The 20,102-nt window shown below is 38.2% G+C and overlaps 1 protein-coding gene across 6 annotated transcripts in view; it reads left to right on the forward strand.

Moving 5' to 3' along the window:
• The first annotated feature begins 1,121 nt into the window (after positions 1 to 1,121).
• Positions 1,122 to 20,102, forward strand: part of SSBP2 (single stranded DNA binding protein 2) — a 297,398-nt gene continuing 278,417 nt past the window's right edge. Inside the window, exon 1 of one of the 6 annotated variants that reach the window (XM_027100704.1) lies at positions 1,122 to 1,305. In XM_027100704.1, the coding sequence (XP_026956505.1) occupies positions 1,244 to 1,305 (62 nt within the window). In that variant the 5' untranslated portion in view covers positions 1,122 to 1,243. The remainder of the gene's footprint in view (positions 1,306 to 20,102) is intronic. The other 5 variants (XM_027100703.1, XM_027100707.1, XM_027100705.1 and 2 more) reach the window with 5 other exon arrangements.

Raw genomic sequence — 20,102 nt, forward strand, 5'->3', positions numbered from 1 at the left:
GTGTGTTTTAGAAACTTTTGCGCATTTACTGAAATGGGATTAGGGGCTTGGATCCAGAAATACTCTGGGACAGCCTTTCAGCTCTGGCACATCTTTGCACACCTTGGAGCGCAGCTGGGGCCTATACTGATGGAAAAGGACAGGGATGTCTTTAAAGGCCTTCTATGGCCCTTTCCACTCCAAAGGTCAGGATGAGTTGGCATTAACGACAAAGGCTGGAAAAGCAGGCCAGGTGGGGATACCTGGAGTCCTTTTCTGCAGCAGATCTGGCAGGGAAGCTGGTGCGTGGTGCGCCGCGGGCCTCCGGTCTTAGGGGGACAGGGTGGAGGCCACTGAGTCCCCAGGAGTCACCGGGCCATCTTTGGGAGGCAGGCCCTAGCAGAGTGCTCCCCCAGATTGCAGGGCGCGGCCCCAGGGGCCAGGCGACGCCATCCCAGCGGCGCCAAGTGCCGGAGGCTCACTCCCTCCCCGGGAGGGAAGGCGAGTCCCTCCCGCTTGCTTAGCCAGAAGGTCGAGGGAACGGCGCGCGTGTCCCTCGCCAGCCGGCCCTCTGGGAGCAGGGCGGAGGGTGACACCACAGGGAGTAGGGCCGAGGGCGGCAGAGATCAATCCTGGGTACCGGCGCGGGGTCACAGACAGGAGAGGAGCGGGAGAAAGGGGCTGGTGGGGGAGGGGGCCCACGGCGGCTGGGGCCGTAGGTCTGCCTGTGTACTCGGCGGGCGCCCAGAAGTCTGGGGCCGCCAAGGCTCCAGCTCCGCCGGCTCCTGCCAGAGACTCCAGGCCGCACTTTCCCCTCCTCCCAGCGCCTTGTCTCCAGTGAGGAGCCGAGCGCGGGCGGCGCGGGGGGAGGGGCGGCGACGGAGAGAACAGCCAGTTGTTTAAAATCCTTCTAGAGCAGTTTCTAATTCCCCCCTTGCGCCGGGGTTCGGAGGGGGGAGGGGGGTAGAAGAGCGGGTGGAGGGAGGAGATCGGAGAGGGAAGGAGGGAGGGAACCCGGGAGGGAGGGAAGGAGGGAGGAGACTGCCGCTTAGGCTGTAGCCGCCGCCGCGCGCTTCGGCAGGCCGGAGGGAGGGGGGAGGCCTGTCAGTCTCATGCGTTGCCTGGGCGAAGGGGGCGGAGCTTTGGCGTGGGGCGGCCAATAGTGGGGGTAGCTGCGTGGGTCGCCATGGGGACGGGGCTGTTCCCGGGGAGGCTGTGATGGGTTGACAGGTGCGTGACAGTGGGAGCTGCTCTCGGCACAAGCATGTACGGCAAAGGCAAGAGTAACAGCAGCGCCGTCCCGTCCGACAGCCAGGCCCGGGAGAAGTAAGTGTCTCCGCTTCTCACCCACCTCCGCCTTCACACGCGCGCACACACACACACGCACGCACTCGCACACTCTCTCGGAGACACACAGACACTCTCCGCCCGGGGAGAGCCTGGGGTGGGCTGGCAGGGGGAGGGGTACGCGAGGTGGGGCATGCGGTGCGGGGAGCGGCTGTTTCCCAGGAGGGGCTCGCGCGGGGCGGGCGGCCCTGGGGTCTGGCGGCGGGAGGGAGCGAGTGTATCGGGGGGCGGCGGCGGTGCTGGTGGCGGGGATTGGAAACTTGTTTGGGTGATTGAGGGAAATAACCCGCGGGTTCATCTTCTCACAAAGTAACTTTAGAGCTGGGGTCCGGGGCTGCGGGGAGCGGAGAGACTACGTGGGTCGTGGGTAGGGGGAGAAAGGGCAGCTGCGTGGAGGAGGGCAAGCGGAGGGAATGTGGGTGTTTGGCGGGGAGGGCAGCGCGAGCGGCCGGCAGCGCGAGGGGAGCCGCGGCGGGGGCTCGGGCGCCGGGACTCGGGGCCGGGTGCGCCGAGTGCGCCGAGCAAGGCGAGGGCGGCGGTGCCGGGCGCGCGGCGGGCGGAAGCCGGGCGCGGAGCGGCCGAGCGGGGCCCCGCCGGGCGCGGAGACGCGCGCGGGGCGCGGAGGGCGTGTGCGGCCGTGGGTCGGGTGGGCGTCGGGGCTTTCTCCAGCGGGCGGAGGGACGCGGCATTCTCATCCCCGCGCGCCTCGCGGAGCCCGGGCAGGGGGCGCCAGGGGCGCCGCTGAAGTTTGGGAGTCTAAGACCGAGTTCCCTGTGAGGAAAAGTGTGCTGGCGAGAAGCGGGATCTGCTGGGGTAGGCTGACGTTTCTGCCGCTTTCAGGCGACCCAACTCCGCGGCGGCGGCGGCTGGAGAACTTTTTTTGGAGGCTTGCAACCTCCCAAACGTCTGGGGGCCTCGGCGGCCCGGGCGGCGGGCCGGGCGGGGGTCGCGGGGCGCGGAGGGGTAGCCGTGGGAGCCGCGGCGGCCGGCGCGAGGAGGGCGGTCTGCGGTGGGGAGGGGGCAGTGGTCCGAACGGGGACTTGCGAGAAGGGTAAAAGCGTGGATGCGGGGAGGAGTTAGTTGTTTGGTCGGGGTGGCGGGGAGATACAGGTGTTAACTTCGGTGGGAGCCCAGAGGAGGCTAGCGAGAAAAGAGCCCCTCCCGGCCTGGGATGCCACGGTCACGGCAAGCTGCGAGGCAGGGTTGTTTGCTGCTATTCTTATGTACTTGTAACTGTGATTTGCTTGTTACTAACAATGAGAGCAAATAGTGACTGTGACCACTGAGGAAGAACCCCTCTTTTCTGTACAGCAGATCTTACAGTGATTCCCAGTAACCACCTCCACTCTGAGGGTGAAGTGTATCCTTGTCATTGGACGCGCTCTGCCTTTCCTAGGGGTTCAGACTGGGTAAAAGTCTGAGAGCATCTCTCAAAAGCTGCTTTAGTTACCTTGCGCGCGGAAATAGCTGCGTAAATAAAAACCGAACGTGCAAACTACCGAGTTTCCCTCCTAGCTTGAGGCAGTTAGTAGTCGTCTCCTGAAAGTTTCTTGTGCCCTAGGGATGGGAACGTTTCCTAATCTTCGTGTTGGCAGCAACACACATAATTCCTATAGGATTTAGGGGAGGCAGGCCTTGATGTGGCAAAACAAAAAAAATTAACGGAGAGGTATTCACCTCCCCCCCAGAGGTATTTTCTGAGTTATATTCAGGATCTTGTTGCTGTGACAAGGAGTATGTAAAAGGCTTAGTATTATAGCTTGGTTAAGAAACAGCAAGTTACTGGAATTGAAGTTTTGAAATAGCCTAATCTGTGTGCATTTATTATTTGGTTGCAATATATCTGAGAAAATAGAGACATTTAGGGAAGATGTTTTAATGATTACAGAGTATTTGGATTTCACATTTTTGGAAGTGAAGGAATTGAAATGTGTATTGAGGTATAATCTTATTTGTTTGGGGAGTGGTTGAATTTGAGAATTAAAGTAATTTTGTATTTTACTTGAACTTCCAGGAATGGCTGAATTTAATCTATATTCTGATAACTTTGTAAAAAATTTTTTTAAGTATCTAATACAATAATGAGGAAGTTGAACCTGGTGTGTCTGTAGTCCTTTCCAGCTCTAATTCTGTGATATTGCCATTTTGCTGTCAAATCTACCAAACTGAACACCAAGTAACATCTACTCTTGTAAGCAAAGTGGTGACGGTTCTGCTAGATGGTGCTATTTGATTTAAATATATTTCTTCCATTCATTATAATTGGCAGCAGGAATCCTGGACTGGTTTGCCTTATGAACTAAATACAGGTGAAGAGGCCACTTTTGGAGAATTGACAATGATTGTTCTGGGTTAATTGTCGTTGCATTAATTTCTAGGTGAATGTTGCTTGAATCTAAGACAAACATTGGGATAGATTCTGTTTTATGGAATAGACTTAGTTTCATTTTGCTGGGAGAGTTGATCTGATCACTCATTTTTTCCCTTTATGTGTACTTGGGACTTTAACAGCAGTATTCTACAACAAACAACCTACTAAGTTCTGAAGATAGGAATCTTGAAGTTGTCTTTAAAATGGATGCCCCCAGATTTAAAAAAAAAAATTTTTTTTAAGGTGACAGATTTTAAAAGGTACCTGAGTGAAGACAAATGCTCTGTTAGTAAGCAAATCAGAATTGTACTGGCCTTAAAAGTCACAGAACTGTTTTTCAGTAATGAATATGTAAATATTTATTTTACTCGAATAAAAACATTCTGAAAACTGAGTCATTATTAAAAATAATGGCATGCACATAAAATAAAAATATTGGTTTTCTAATCTGTCAAGAAATGTATTTTCCAGTGAGTTCATAGTAAATATCAGACAGACCCTTACCTATATTATATCTTTGCTTTCTCTTTTGTTAAGAAGTCATTATATGAAATACTTGAAATTAAATTGTAGGTTTTGCACAGGTTCTATATTTTCACTATACAGTTCTGAACATAAAAATGGCTGAAGTCAGGTTAATTACTGATTTTGTTGTTTTAAAAGCTAGACAGATCAAGTCTATACAAAAGTTTGGATTAGGTTTAATTATAGAGAGAGTGATTGAAAACCCTTGGAGGGAGGAGGGATGTTTGTGTAGAAATTTAAATTCTGATCCTGTTAGATCATTTACCCCTTTAGCAGGTTTTCTTTGTAACACTGCACTGTAATCCCAATTGCAATTAGGTAACTGTGGAATTGGTTAATGTCTATCTTCCTCTAAAATGTAAGTTTCTTGAGGGCAAGGGATAATACTGCTAATTTCTTCTCTGAGGTATCCTTGACATTAAGAATAGTGTCTTCAAATGTCAAAAGCACCAAATAGTGTTGAATAAATGAAGATGTTAGGCTCAAGGGCATTTTTTCAGTGTGAAATTTTTTTTTCAATGACCTCCAGAATAAGAACTTTGGAAGTTTGAGTTCCATATTCTCTAGCCTAGGTGTATTTCAAAAATAACCGATAACAACAAAACAGTAATCATTATTTATTTGTCATTCTATGTGTCAGTCACTGTGTTCAGCACTTTATATATATTTTCTCTAATTCTCCCAACAATTCTGCAAGGTAGTGATTTTTTTTTTTTCTCCATTAAAGAAATAAGAAAATTCTGAGTAGTTAAGTAACTTTGCCCAGGGTTACACTACTAGCTGGATTTCTAACAAAGATATCTCTGCTTAAAACCTGTAGTGGAAGATGAAAGATGCATTTTTTTTCACTGTCACAGATTGCTTTCTTGATTTAGGGTAGAATGCTACAGATTTAGGGAACAGCATTACATAATCAGGTATAACAGACTGTAAAGATTGATCAGATATGCAGTTTTAACCATTGGTGCACCCTATGCTTATAAACTCCATTTTAACAGATTACAGATATATGTGTGGTGTGGGGAAGACAAACTTCAGGAGGGAAAGTTGGAAGCCTAAAATAATGGAGAAGCCTTGTTTCTTGAGATTTTTCCTTCCGGAAATTTGTTTTATCACTTAAGTTTTGAAATTAGACATTGTAGTTGTGAACAATATCTGCATGAAATGTTGCTGAACTTTAAGCTACTCCGTATGCCACACTGCCACAGAAAGATTAACTGGCACCTGCAAATAGATGAGTTGTGATACTGCTTTTTCTTAAACTAATTTCATCTTTAAAGTTGTGTAATAGCACAGAAAGATGAATCTGCTGTAAAGCAACATTGAACATAAGGTACACATACTAAACAGTGATATTAAGTAAACTTGTCAGAAACTACAGAAATCTAACTGTACATCTAACCTGGGGCTCTGAAAAGTAACTTTGGTTTTTAAACTATGAAAACAACATATACTCATTTTTCAGTGGTTAAAGTCTAAAGATCATTTAAATGCTACTCCATATAGATGATCATGCTTATACATGAAGTAGAATTTAGTCGAATTCTGGTCATTTAGGAAAAACAGTAAGTAAATACTACTCCATATAAAAGAGTTTGTAGAGATTAGTATCTACCGGCATTTTTATTATTTTAAGTTGCCCCCCTAAAAATGATAAACTTTTCTTCTTCCTTCCTTCCTTTCTGAAGGAAATAAAGTTAAGACAAGTGAAGTAATACAAATCTCTTCAGAAACTTGATTGCATTAATGCAGTTAATGCAATTCAAGATTTCTAAAACTAATGAAGGAATATCTTTATGGGGATGAAATTTTCTATAAGATTAAATTGACTCTTCCCTTCCCAATCCCCAGGATATTTCCTCCAAAATACTGGTATCTAATATGTCATCTTAGCTATAGGAGCTTTTCTTTTGATTGCTCTCTTTTCCATTATTTTAGAAGTATCCAAAAAATGATTTTTTGAAGGAACAAACCTGAATAAAAAAAGCGTAAGATGTTGAGAGTTAAATTTTAGTATTGTTTATCTACAGGTTTATTACTCTTAGAAATAGTATTAGTGTATTTTGAAATGTATTTTTGAAACGTATTTTTTCAGAGCTATGAAAGAAAAAAAATGGAAAGGTTTATTCCCACACTTTAGAGCCAGTTTGCCATATAAAACCAATTCAGGATGAAAAAAAAAAGCATCAAGTTTTAGTTGCTTTGCAGTAGTGAAGTAAATGTGTCTTACATCTTCAATTACTACTAGAAAATAGAATTATTTTGTTTTAAAATTGAAACATACTCTGTGGGTGGGGGTTGGAATACCTAGGTTGCCATTTATTAACACTTCACCCCAATAGTTTATAGAGTTAGAAGTAAAATTTGGAAAAAAATTTTGTATTTAGAATGTTCTCTCTTCCATAGAGATCACAACTGTTATATTAATGTTGGGACATAGGATTGAGGATTAATGTACTGGATTTAAAAGACATGAAACTACTTCTTGGAATGTATAATTTAAAATATGTATTGAAAATAATTATAATTTTATTTTGGAATATGTGGGGATATTCTCTACTATTGTGTGTACACTATTGCTTTGGCATTGGTATGGAAAATATTTTACTAGTGACATATTGTTGCTTAGTAGTATGTGAGCCTCTGTAAACATGCTAAAATATTAATTTTATTAATAACTTATTGTTTCTCAAAGGAGGGCCTTAAAATAGCATTAGAACAATAGAATAGGATATATTTGTCAAAATCTGAAAAGAGTTTGGGATAAAAAATAAGTGGTTATATTTAGATTTTAAACTTTGCTTATCAGATTTCGTATGTATTTTACATATGTAATATCTATTAATGTAAGGTTTTGTTAACATATGTATACGACTAGACTTCACATGACTTATGACTTGCACTCTGAGAGTTATTTGATTACTGTACCAAAACCCCATGTATACTATAAAGAGTGATCTGAAGGATGGTCTACCAAGATTTATATCCTACTTGTTTTCAGTAGTGTTAGAGAAATAGTAGAGGCTATTATTCCCCAAACTGTGTATCTTAGTCACTGTGTGAGATGTTGAAAAATAAGCAGAAAAATGTTCCATCCAGGGAAGAATAGAGTTTTTCCAGATAACTTTTAATAGCCCTACAAGTTGCTCAAATTTATGGTTGGTCATAATGAGTAACTGGTAATTTTTGTCACAGAAGGTTGATAGTTAAAGATTTTTGAAAAGTGGAACTAATAATGTTTTTGTAATATTAACAGAACCAGAAATTTATCTGGGCTCATAAGAGCCTGGGCATTTCCAATACAGTGAAGGATTTAATATTTGTTCTTTGTTCATCTTTAAAAGAGACAGTTTAGTTGGTTTCACTTCTTTAGTAATGACAAAACTACCCTCATATTTCACTTTAAGAATTTTGATTATTCTATTTCATGTAGGGCCCATTCAGTTTTCCGACAGTAATGAGCCATCATAACATTTTAAATCGCAATTCAGCTGGAGTGAGCTTGAACCAATGACCTAGCAATTTCTTATTTTTGATCTTCTGTATTAATTTTGCTTCATGGCATATCAAACAAGTAGTTGAGCACAGAAAAAATTGTAGAAACTGAAGTATAACACTTCATTTTTTTTTTCTTTTTTAAAAGAATTTAAAAATAACTATAATATAGTTTTAGTTACTAAAATATTTTAAATTTTTAATTAGTATAATCTAAGCAATATTAAAATACTGATGAAATATTTGTGAAGGTAAGTAGATGAAAATTTTTATGAGGCTCTGTCCGTGTCTAAGTTAAGGGAGGAGTTGATGCTAAAAACAGGGTCTCACCTGAAATTAATGATTATTTTTCGTCAATGATCTGATATTTGCCTTGATTCTTCTTTTTACCTACTTCAAACTTGAGAACAAAACCAAAAGCTTCTTTACTGATGGAAGAAAGCGAGGTAAATGAATTATTTTATTAAAAATGATTTTATTTAAACAGGATTAAAATGAATGTTTTCTGTAAAGTAACAAAATTCTAAATACTACATAAAGAGCTTGTGGAGTTTTGTCGTAGTAAGTTTAATGTTTAATAGTAACAATAACAGCAAATACTGTCATTTGAGTATTTTGTTTCTGTTTGGCACTTTACTTGCATTGTCTCATTTAATCCCCTCAAGAATCCACTAGACTGTAGGTACTATTTTCTGTTAATGTTACAGAAGAAACAGAGGCTTAAGAGTTTATTGTGCTTTGGGGGGCAGGTATCAAAACAGGAGATAGAAAATGGCTTAATTGATCAGGGCTTTAAAATCTCAGAAAATGGCTTAATTGATCAGGACTTAAAAATCTCACATAACAGGATGTCTGGAAGGAGGTAGTTTCAGAGTTGATTCAGGGAATCAAGAACACCAAGAGATAAGCTTCTCTGCCATCGTCATGGTTTCCCTCTCATGAATGCAGCATCCCTGCATCAGGTTCCCAGTATCACTTTGTCACACAACCAAGTATGAAGGCAGGAAAAAGGGCAAGGTTTTTCCTTTATGTCTCATTAATCAGAGAGAAAACCTTTTCTGGAGGTGCTTAGCAGATATCTTCTTTTGCCTTATTGAAGAAAACTGTAAAATTCCTCTCCTAAACCAGTTACTGGCAAAGGTAATGGGATTACCATAATTGGCTTAAATCAGTCATCCTGTGGGCTGGAAATATTTCTCCTTTGTACCTGACTACCTAAACAGAACTGGAGGTCTTTGGCAAGGAAGATGTATCTTGAGGATATGGAGAGAATAAAGTGGGTCCTTGCCTTATGGAACTTACTTTCAAGTTTGAAGGGGAAACATATAATAATAAATGAGTAAATAAATATAGTAGGCAATTTCAGGTAGTCATAAGTGCTAAAAAATAATAAAGTAGTGTGGTGTAATAATAGAGAGTGACTGGGAGGCTACATTAGATTGGGTGGTCAGGGAAGGGTTCCTAGAGGATACGTTTAAGCAGAAACCTGAGTAATATTGAAAGAATCAGTCATGAGTAGGTTTGGGGTTAAGAGCATTTTAGACAGGTCTAAACTGCCATTGAGGTAACCTCTCAGCATCGGCATAATTGCTCAAGGATATGTAGAATATGAGTCAGAATTGGGATGAAGCTGTACCTTCGAGAGCCTGGTTTTGGTTTTTATTGAGGAATTGGGTGGTGGGTTTAGTTTATCTGGGTTTTCCTAAATAATAAGGTTGCATATCTCTTATCTTCTAAACCCTAGGGATACAGTTGTTCCTAATGAGGAGAGTGGAACATATGGCCTTTATAATAATGTTGATGGTAGAAATAGCTAAGATTTATTAAATACTTAAAGCCTGTTGGGTTGACAAAGGATGGTACAACTGGCTAATTATTTCTCATAAATTTCCCAGATTGGATTAGACCCCCTTACTCTGTGCTTCATAGCAACCTCTACTTTTCCTTTTTCACATCTGTCACAAATTTATGGATTATTTGTGTGATGTTTAATGTCTCATCTTCTGGTTAGATTGGGAGTTCCCTGACGAGAAGAACCATGGTTGTCTTCACCGGTGTAGTCTCACTGCTTAGCACAGTGCTTGGAGTTCTGATTAGATATTTGTGGAATAAATGGATCAAGGATGTAACCTGTTCTAAATATATCACAACAGGATATCACTATATCTAGCTCATTTTCTCCCCAAATATTTCTAATATTTAGTATCAGGATTAATATGTAATTCCTAAAGAAGAGTTTTCTATAATATAGGCATTTAGTAGTAGTGTCTGTGGCTTTCAGGACTACAGGAGATTACCTAGTTGTATTAGTATGAAATGTGTGTATATTTTTAATATGAATTTTTGATAGAATAATCTTTTTTGTGTTTCAGCAAATTTAATAATATAAATGGAATCATACTTTAGAGTTTCAGGGTATTTTAATATGCTTTATTTAAATCTCTCGATAATTCTGTGAGGTAGGTGATAATTCCCATTGACTGTAGAGATTTGTACATGGAGATTGACTTACCCAACTAAGGTAATACAGATAATATGTGGCAGAGCTTAGTCATATTTAGATTTTTTTTTGGTTCCAAGGTTAGTGTTTCTTTCATTATACTACAGCTGCCTCTTTTACAATAAGAGATTCATACATATTTTAAGAAGGCTTAGGTATGGATTTGATGCAACAGAGAATCATGGACTAGAAGACAGTTAAAAGTTTATGTCAATACTCGAATGAAGGTTTAGGCTAATTTTGGTTGATGAACTCTATTCTTTTGCCAGTTAGCTTCAATTTGGAGAGTTGGGGTAGTGGTTTTTTTCCCTTTGTGCCTCTCTCCAATAAAGGAGAGAAAGCTTCTTGATATGGATTATTGATAGAACATTGGTTTTTTATTTTTATGGTGGTAAAATATATATAACATAAAATTTACCAAAATGTTAACCATTTTTAGGTGTACGTTTCAGTGGCGTTAAGTACATTCACATTGTTATGCAACCATCACCACCATCCCTCTCTAGAACTTTTTTATCTTCCCAAACTGAAACGCTGTACCCATTAAATAGTAACTCCCCATTTCCCCTTTCCCCCAGCCCCTCCACCTTTCTGTTTTCTGTAACAATGAATTTGACTGTTCTAGATACTTTGTATAAGTGTAATTATGCAATATTTGTCTTTTTGTGTCTGGCTTTTTTTCTTGCTTAATCACTTCAACAACTTCATAAAGTTGATATAAGCCCCATTTTACATAGGGGGAAACTGAGTCTCAGTGAGGTTATATACCTTGTCCAAGGCCGTGTAGTAAATTGCATAGTAGGGATTCAAACCCAGGTTTCTGACTCCACTACCCATTGTAAACATCTTGCCTCACTGTGTTTCATTGCTTCATACGGGGGAAAAAAATAATGGGAGCTGTGAGGGTGGTGAGTGGGAGGGGACTGCGTGGATAGTTCTCTTTACACATATCCACCATTTTTACTTGGGGTTGGATGCACTCAAGAAGAGAGAGGTTAAGGAAAAAGGTTAAAGAAAACATTTTACAGTTGCTAAGAAGGTGGGCAGAATTACAGCTACCCAGAGTGTTCCACAAATAGCTCCAAATTCTTTAGCTGGTATCTGAGATTTAGCAACATGGATGTAATGCTTGTCAGAGAGGAAGATGCCAGTTAAGAACTCAGGTTATAATTTCAGGTGGAGCTGTTTCTCTATTCTTCTTTCTGTATCTAGAGGCAAAGTAATCTGGCATAAATTACTCTACTTGGTAAATTTTAGAGGCAGAAATAAATAGAAGAATATGTAATGTGTAGAAAAAATACTCTCTCCTCTAATTATGAGTTTATTCTACTTCTCTCTTCCAACCAGCATATGGTCTATTGGTTTTTTTGTTTGTTTTTGGACTAGGGCATCTGGAAAGTTCCATGTGGTCCAGGATCAATAGTACAACCATATTGAATCTATTACATAGTCATTTCTGTAGTACTGACTATTAGAAAAAATAGAAACAATTCCTTTGTTTCATTTTTTTACAGTGTGATGTAAACATTGGATTTATAATTGGATTAAAATTATGAGTATACTTTATCAGTACATTTAAGCAATAGCTATTATTAGGAAGCTATTAAAGGTGTTTCAATAAGCATTTTTTCCCCTGAATTAACCTGAGAGACTGATATTATTATTCTTTCATTTAGAAATATTGTAATGAAAAAAACTTCAGTGAGTTTTTTTTTACCATAAAATGCATTACATTTACATAAAATACATACATTTACACAATATACATATGTGTATGTATATACTACGAATAGTTTTCAGGTAGAAGTTCATTTTGGGAAATGACTTACTAATTCATTTTTAATTCAGATTGGTACTGGTCAGTTTTGTAAGTGAGTTGGGCTTACAGATTCAGGGCCAAGAAGATTAGAGTATAGGCAAGTTTTTACTAAAACATTAAATGATGTTTCCATTTCCAATCTTTGTGATTTTTTTTCCAACCAGCACCTTGGATTTTTACTGACTATGGTAGGCTAAATAATGGTGACTCAAAGATGTCCACATCCTAACCCTTACAACCTGTGAATATGTTACCTAGTACAATGAACTTTGCAGACATGACTAAGTTCAGGATCTTGGATGAAGGATCTTGATATGGGTTACTTCCTACCTAGCTTATCTGTATGAGCTCAGTGTAATCACAATTATAAGAGAGAGACAAGGGTTTCAGAGTCAGGCAAAGGCCATGTGGTGACAGAAGCAGAGAAAGAGATGGGAAGATCTGGTTTTGGAAGATGCTGCTGGTCTTGAAGGTGAAGGATGGGACCATGAGCCAAGGAATGCTGGCATCCTTACCAAGCTAGAAAAGGCAAACAGATGGGTTCTAGAGCCTCCAGAAGAAACAGAGCCCCCCCCAACACCTTGATTTTAGTACTTCTGACCTCCAGTATTATAAGATGATAAATTTATGTTGTTTCAAGCCATTACATTTGTAGGAATTTGTTACAGTAGCAGTAGGAAACTAATATACAGAATTTTTGCACCTCAGAAAAATCTACCTTGACCATACCAAGCTGGTAATACCAAGCCATGTCCAGGGAGAAGCTCAGACAGTTTTTCTGGTTTTGGATTGAGAAATACTTAATATAAAACTTGGGTTTTTTGTTTTGTTTTCCAGCTTTTGAGATATTATTGACATACAACATATATAAGTTTAAGGTTTATATTGTGATTATTGGATATGTGTATATATTACAAAATGATTATAACAATAAAGTTAGTTAACACCAAAGAAATGATGCTTTTCTGTAAGATGGGGATATCATTAACAATAGCCCATGATACAGCAATCACTGGCAAAGATGCTGCTAGTTAGTAAAATGTTTCTGTGTTTGTATTAGTCAGATCCCCAGTAGGATAGCTACCTTAAAAGAATAATTAAAGAGTTTAATGAGGTATGTGCATGATTAAAACCCACTGGGGATAGAGGAATACCCAGGATTTAGGAACAAGAGAAGCTTTTTACCCCTCTTAGGTCTGAGGGGAAAAGAGAGAGAGCAGTTACCAGAACCTGATGAACACTGTGGTCATTGTAGAAAAGCTACTCTCCTGGAGCTGTGGTTTTATGATGGGGACCACAGCCATGGTCAGACCCACTGTAAACAGAGGCTGGAGGCCTGGCAGGGAGGGGATCTTCTTTCTTCTCCTGCCCTCTGATCAGCTGATGCCTCCTTTCTGTAGAGCCCAACTGGGAGCCATAGGGTAAGGGACCTGAGGTGATATACTCTGTAGAGATCAGTCTTCCTGGTCACAGCAGGGCAGAAAGGCAGGACCAATGGAGAATACCCAGGACAGTGTTCAAGTTTTTATGCATTTGAAATAAGTCTTCCAGTTCTTTGTATAGAATGGCCTGAGAAAATAGAGCTTTTTGAATAGTTGGGTTTGGTCAAAATAGCTCTTAAAATTAGTGTTTTTTTAAAATACATCTTTATTGGAGTATAATTGCTTTACAATGTCGCATTAGTTTCTGCTGTACAACAAAGTGAATCATCTATATGCATACATATATCCCCATATCCCTTCCTTCTTGAGTCTCCCTCCCACCCTCCCTATCCCACCCCTCTAATTCGTCACAAAGCACAGAGCTGATCTCCCTGTGCTATGCAGCAGCTTCCCACTAGCTATCTATTTTATATTTGGTAGTGTATATATGTCAGTGCTACTCTCTCACTTCGTCCCAGCCTCCCCCCTCCACCGCCCCTGTCCTCAAGTCTGTTCTCAACATCTGCATCTTTATTCCTGCCCTACCACTAGGTTCATCAGTACCATTTTTCTAGATTCCATGTATATACGTTAACATACGGTATTTGTTTTTCTCTTTCTGACTTACTTCACTCTGTATGACAGACTCTAGGTCCATCCACCTCACTACAAATAACTCAATTTCATTCCTTTTTATGGCTGAATAATATTCCATTGTATACACGTGCCACATCGTCTTTATCCATTCATCTGTTGATGGACATTTAGGTTGTTTCTATGTCCTAGCACTTAAAATTAGTTTTTAAAACCTGTTTAACTACTTTATGGTACTATAAATTTGTATACATTTTATGAGGTGGGGATAATATTCCTTCTGCTTTCTGCTCTCATTTCTTATTCATTTAAGAAATGCTAACTGTCTCTGATATGTCAGCCTCTGTTGAGCCTTCTTCAGTCAGATCTGAATAACACAGTAGTCTCGCCCACCAGGACTGACTGCCCAGAGGAGGGTCACTACCAGTGATCACCACTCTGGGTAACACACCGTATAATGGGTATGCAGAGGGTGCTGTGGGAATCCTGAAAAAGGTCATTGAATCCAGCCACTGCCCTGTCAGTAGTTTACAAAATATGGTGTTAATTGTCATTTGTAAAATACTAATTTCTTATCTGTTATTTAAAAGTATATTTGAATTTAAAAAATTTAAAGTATAAGAATTAGTTCTATATAGCATATCATTAATAGCATATTTGCCTTTTACATAAATCTCATGACTGTTTCATTAAAGCTTTGAAATGTAACTGACAGGTTTAAGATGGTTATTTATTTTTTGTTATATAGTTATAAAAGATACAATAAATTAAGGTTTGTCAATATATATTTAATATAGTTGCAACATGAAATGAATTAACTAAAGTTTACAACCATTGCTGTTCTAAGCAAAATTCTTAAGTACTTTCATTTGATCATTAATTTAGCATGCTTATATTCATTTAAAATCAACAGTGAGGAGCATATGTAGGTCAATTTGATTTTTCTCTTGGGAACTTGAATAAAACGGCATTTATTTGAAAAATCTTCCAGTAAGGGCAATGGTCTTGATACCAGTTGTAAGATAACCAGTTATTGACTGGAAAGGCAATGATGGTACTGGCTTAAGAGGGTAGCATATCATCTTTAAATGTTTTCCTTATAAATACTTCTTAAATATAGAAAAATCTTTCTGCTTAATAGATTTATGAGACTTTATAAGTCCATTTCCTTTGCTGGTTGGTTGTCTATATGGTGTATACTGAGAATTTGTTGATGTTATGGATATACTTCTCATCTACTTTGTTTGTCCCCTTGGCAAGGCTAGGAACTTTGAAATGTAGAAGAATTGTGTACGTGTTATAGTAGCCTGCTGTCATTTAGAGTAAAGTAGAGGGAGGGAGATATTTTCGTCAAACTGCAAATGGAAACTAAGATGAAAAATATCTTATTTTAGGTTTACCAGCCCTTTAAAGTACTAAAGATTGCGTAGAGATATTTTGCTGTGTTTTCTGTTTTACCACATTTTCTTATTGTTAATACATAAGTAATACAACAAATTAAACAATGACCTTTTCATCCATATGGTTAAAAAATTACAAAATGCAAAGCCACATCACCTACCAATCCATTTAAGTAGCTTTAATTAAAATAAAGGGTCTTGGGCTTCCCTGGTGGCACAGTGGTTGCGAGTCCCCCTGTCGATGCAGGGGTCATGGGTTCGTGCCCCGGTCCGGGAAGATCCCACATGCCGCGGAGCGGCTGGGCCCGTGAGCCATGGCCTCTGAGCCTGCGCGTCTGGAGCCTGTGCTCCGCAACGGGAGAGGCCACAACAGTGAGAGGCCCGCGTACCACAAAAAAAAAAAAAAAAAAAAAAAAAAAAAAGGGTCTTGACTCTTCTAATCAGAAAATATCATCCTTTTGTTCATCTACTTTAAATGAATGGGTATTTATGATACAACATGCACATTTCTGATGGTGTCTGTAGTTAAACATTTGCTGTTTTTTTCAGATAATTGCAAGACTGATGATGTTTAAAATTTTTCGGACTTCCTTTGCAGGGCTCAGAGAACAAGTTTCGCGTCTTCAAATGCATAGAAATTCAACTAGTTGAAATAAGTACTATTTAGTATTCAAGGCCCTATTTAGACAAAAATAGCCACTGTGACAGGCTTATGGGAGATCTTTCAGTTTGCTAAATTATATTGCTACAGGTAAATAGTGTCTAGTGTATGATGTTTGGTCAGATCAGGGTAAGTTATATAGAAAGAAAAAAGAAATCATTAAAATCTAGGGTTAATAATTTCTTACATTTCCTAATAGATATGATCTATCAGCAGAGTTGGAGGACTATAAAGGACAATTCTTGAGACTGCTTGATTTTGAGTAATCCAATTTAGGTAGATTATAATAAATTCATATTATGTGAAACATATCACTTAGTGCAAATACTTCAGTTTTAAGTCTAAAGAGCTTCCACCTGTGTGGCTATAATGGGGGTTTCTGATCCTTCTCTTTCAGCTGTTGACGTGTGATGAGAATCCCTACAATTGTAATTACTATAACTAAGGGAGACTCATTTTTGTAATGCTTGAAAAGTCGTGGGAGCCCTCTCTATTTCTTCTGTTTGTTTATTACTGTAAGACTAGTTCTCTTCTCTGGCTGACTTCCAAGTTATATTTTCCATTCAGTGGAATCCTGAGATTATTGGGGCCTTCATATTTTTTTCTGTTGATGACTGATAGTATTTGATCTTGCTGATTGACATTAAAATGAGCGTAATAAGACCTTTATAATTGGGGGATTCTGGGCATATTTATTTTATCTGACAAAGAAGGCTACAGTTTTAACAATCAATTAAAATATTTCAGAAATTTAAATCTTTTGAAATTATCCAAGTTGGAGGATCTTAAAATGTAGAATTACTTTCTCAGACCTCTTTCCTTCCAATAATGAGAGGAATTATTCATTTAAAATGTATGAAGGTAGAAGTTGAAAGTTTCTTGAATGTGCTGTTTTTCTAATTGTCTAAAAAGTTAAGATACCACTTAATCAGCAATGGATCAGGCTACTAAAATAGCTAAGGAGCGGTGGGGGTGGGTTGTGGAGTGTCTTTTTTTTTTTTAATGTTTAATAGAAAGAGCATAAGATACTCTATTGTACAATAATGATAGTTGCATCTGTACAAGACTCAATTTCTCCTGTAGTCAAGATTTCTTTTTTCTGTGTGAACCACTCAAAGTAACCAAACTGCAAAGCTTTATACCACATATAAAAGCAGCATTCAGACTGCTTGTTTTCCTCTTATTTATTTGCATATGTAACTTATTGTATCTGTAAAAAGGGAAGTTCTTATAAAAAGCAACAAAACAGGAAAAACAAGCAAATTGTCATTTCTTCTGGTAGATATGATTCAGAGCTTAGTTTAAAAAATTAAGTTTTAGAGATTCCATTTAATCTTATTAGAATTTTGATAGGAAGTTGAACATGTAAAAGCAAAACTATTTATTTAAAACATTTAAAACGTTATTTACAAGATGTTAAAAGTAAATTTACAGAGTGCATTGGCGTTACTCTTATTGCATGTCTTGCAGTCTAGGCTGTAAATTATTATTACTTTGTTCCATAAAGACCAGTAATTTTTAATATATGTTTACGTTGAAGTATTTATCCACACTATGCATCATGGATTACCACTTTATTTTGAAAAAAGAGAATGATAGTTTCCATATTTAGAAACTGAAAGAAAAGAATTAAGGAAAAAATTGAAGAACCAGATGCTTTAACATCATATGTCATTCATTTTTGCATACTTAATTTCTGAAGTAAATTTATATTATGGTTCTAATTGAGTAGGTTCTTTTAATGAATCTTTGGCAATATCCTATGGAAAAATATCTTTACTTATGCCAAGTAAGGTAGAAAGATTTTGATATAGTATTTTAAGGATTACTATAAAGATTTTCTAATTCATGTAAGTGAACGTTATCAGAGATAACCTTGATTTGACATAAGACATCAAATCAACGCCCATCTTTTGAAGCCAATTTTAAGGCCTTGAAATCTAATGCTCCAATGCATTGCAGTGTTGAAAAGCCAAAAGACTTTGTTCTCCTGACATGATAATTGAAATAAAGATAGAACTTTTCATTTCTCCATTTAAGTTAACTTTATAATACAAGAAAGTTTGGTTTTGGGTTTTATCTTATCACCTTCTCAAGTTATACAGAACCAACAGGGAGAAGAGAAGCAAAGTTTTGGGTGTTATCCCTCCCAAGTAACCTACAAATAAATGGTTCATTGTTCTTATGGAAAAGGAAAAGGATTTCTTTTAATTTGGATGATGATCTCTTCTATAGATGTGTTGAAATCTGGAAATTAAAAAAAAATCATATTAATTGAACTCTCTTTGGATAAAGTAGTTGACTTTCTATTTTTTAAGGTTCTTTACTGGAATGGTTACTGGAACACTTGAAATGGATAAGCATTTTTGCCTGAAGCTTATTTAGGCAGCCAGGAAATCTTTCTCCCTTACTTGGCATAAGTAAAGATATTTTTCCATAGGATATTGCCAAAGATTCATTTGGCTTGGCAGTCACATGGATTTGTGATTACTTTTTGAGGGCAATAATTCTACTCCATGAAAATAGTAGTCAGTATTCTTTAAATCCATGGTCATCTAAAAAAGGTAAAGGGTTAATGTATAATTTCTTAATAAACTACTAACATATTTGAATGACCTGCAGAACACAGCATATTAAATTAGTGACTTCATTATCTTGCAGTAACAATATGGTGGACATTATACTCTTTTATAGACAAAGAATCTTGAGACAAAAGTAGTTAGAAACCTAAGGTCATACATTTTAGTGTTTATAGAATCCATATTTGAACCCATTTTTTTTCCAGTGAACATTTGTTTTTAAATGAGTATAGAGTTTCAGTTTTGCCAGATGAAAATTTCTGGAGTCTGTTTACAACAATGTGAATATACTTAACACTATTGACCTGTACAGTTAAAAATGGTTAAGATGGTAAATTTTATGTTATGTGGTTTTTACTACAATAAAAATTATATGAGAAGTGATTTTTTAGGGGATTTACTTATTAAATAAATTTTTAGTGAAGAATAACTGGAGGTAAGATGTTCATCATTTTGGTTCATTTCTTATCCAAAATGAATCTGCTGAAATTTTATCACTTAGGAGGAACCTCAGTTTCTACTTATATTTGGACTGAGATATAAAAAGTCTAGTTTTTTTATTAGCAGAAGGTTATATTTCTTTAAAAAATCTAGTCTATGATGTAAAGTTAAAAGATAAGATATAAATCAGAGTTATGGTACTAGAGAGTAAGTGTATTTCAGTTTGTCACTCTATATGAGAAGTCTACTTTTCAGTAGAGGTAAAACTCAAGTAAGCCTACAGATTTTTAGTTACAGATATGTTTTTTACTATGTAAATTTTCTTTTAAAATTACAATTTCTTGTAAAAATAAAATAATTTTCTTTAAAATTCTTTTAAAAATAAAATTTATTTTTAAAAGTACAACATCTCTGGGAATTCCTTGGCAGTCCAGTGGTGAGGACTTGGCGCTTTTACTGCTGAGGGGCCCGGGTTCAATCCGTGGTTGGGAACTAAGATTCCACAAGCAGCATGGCGTGGCCAGAAAAAAAAAAAAAAAAATCTCAATTAAAAAACAACCAACCATTGGAAAAAGCCAGTGTTTTTCCTGGGTCTCTCTTATGTCTGTGAGAAATTTTATTTTATGCACCTATATTTTGTAAAATTGTTACTCTTTATTTTATCTTTTAGATTAAAAAGATTGATAACATGGGCCAATTGTTTAGAATTAGGTATTTTAAATTATGAGATTTAGTGTATTTATATATGTAACTATCTATTTGTTTTGACAGTAAGTGTAGAGGGTTGAGTTAATAATACTCACCAGTTCATGGCATAGTATCATCTTTGGTCCATGTCAGGCGCCTCTACCGTTTAATTCACATTCATGATTCCTTCACTCATTCATTTATTCCTATCTGCTTCCATTCCCTATGTGTACAACCTCCAGCCATATAGGAAACAATTTAGGTCTATCTGTCTTGCTGTGTG

The sequence above is a fragment of the Aethalodelphis obliquidens genome, unplaced genomic scaffold (assembly GCF_003676395.1).
Source record: "Aethalodelphis obliquidens isolate GAN/ISIS:26980383/991018 unplaced genomic scaffold, ASM367639v1 scaffold4, whole genome shotgun sequence".
NCBI classification, from domain to species: domain Eukaryota; kingdom Metazoa; phylum Chordata; class Mammalia; order Artiodactyla; family Delphinidae; genus Aethalodelphis; species Aethalodelphis obliquidens.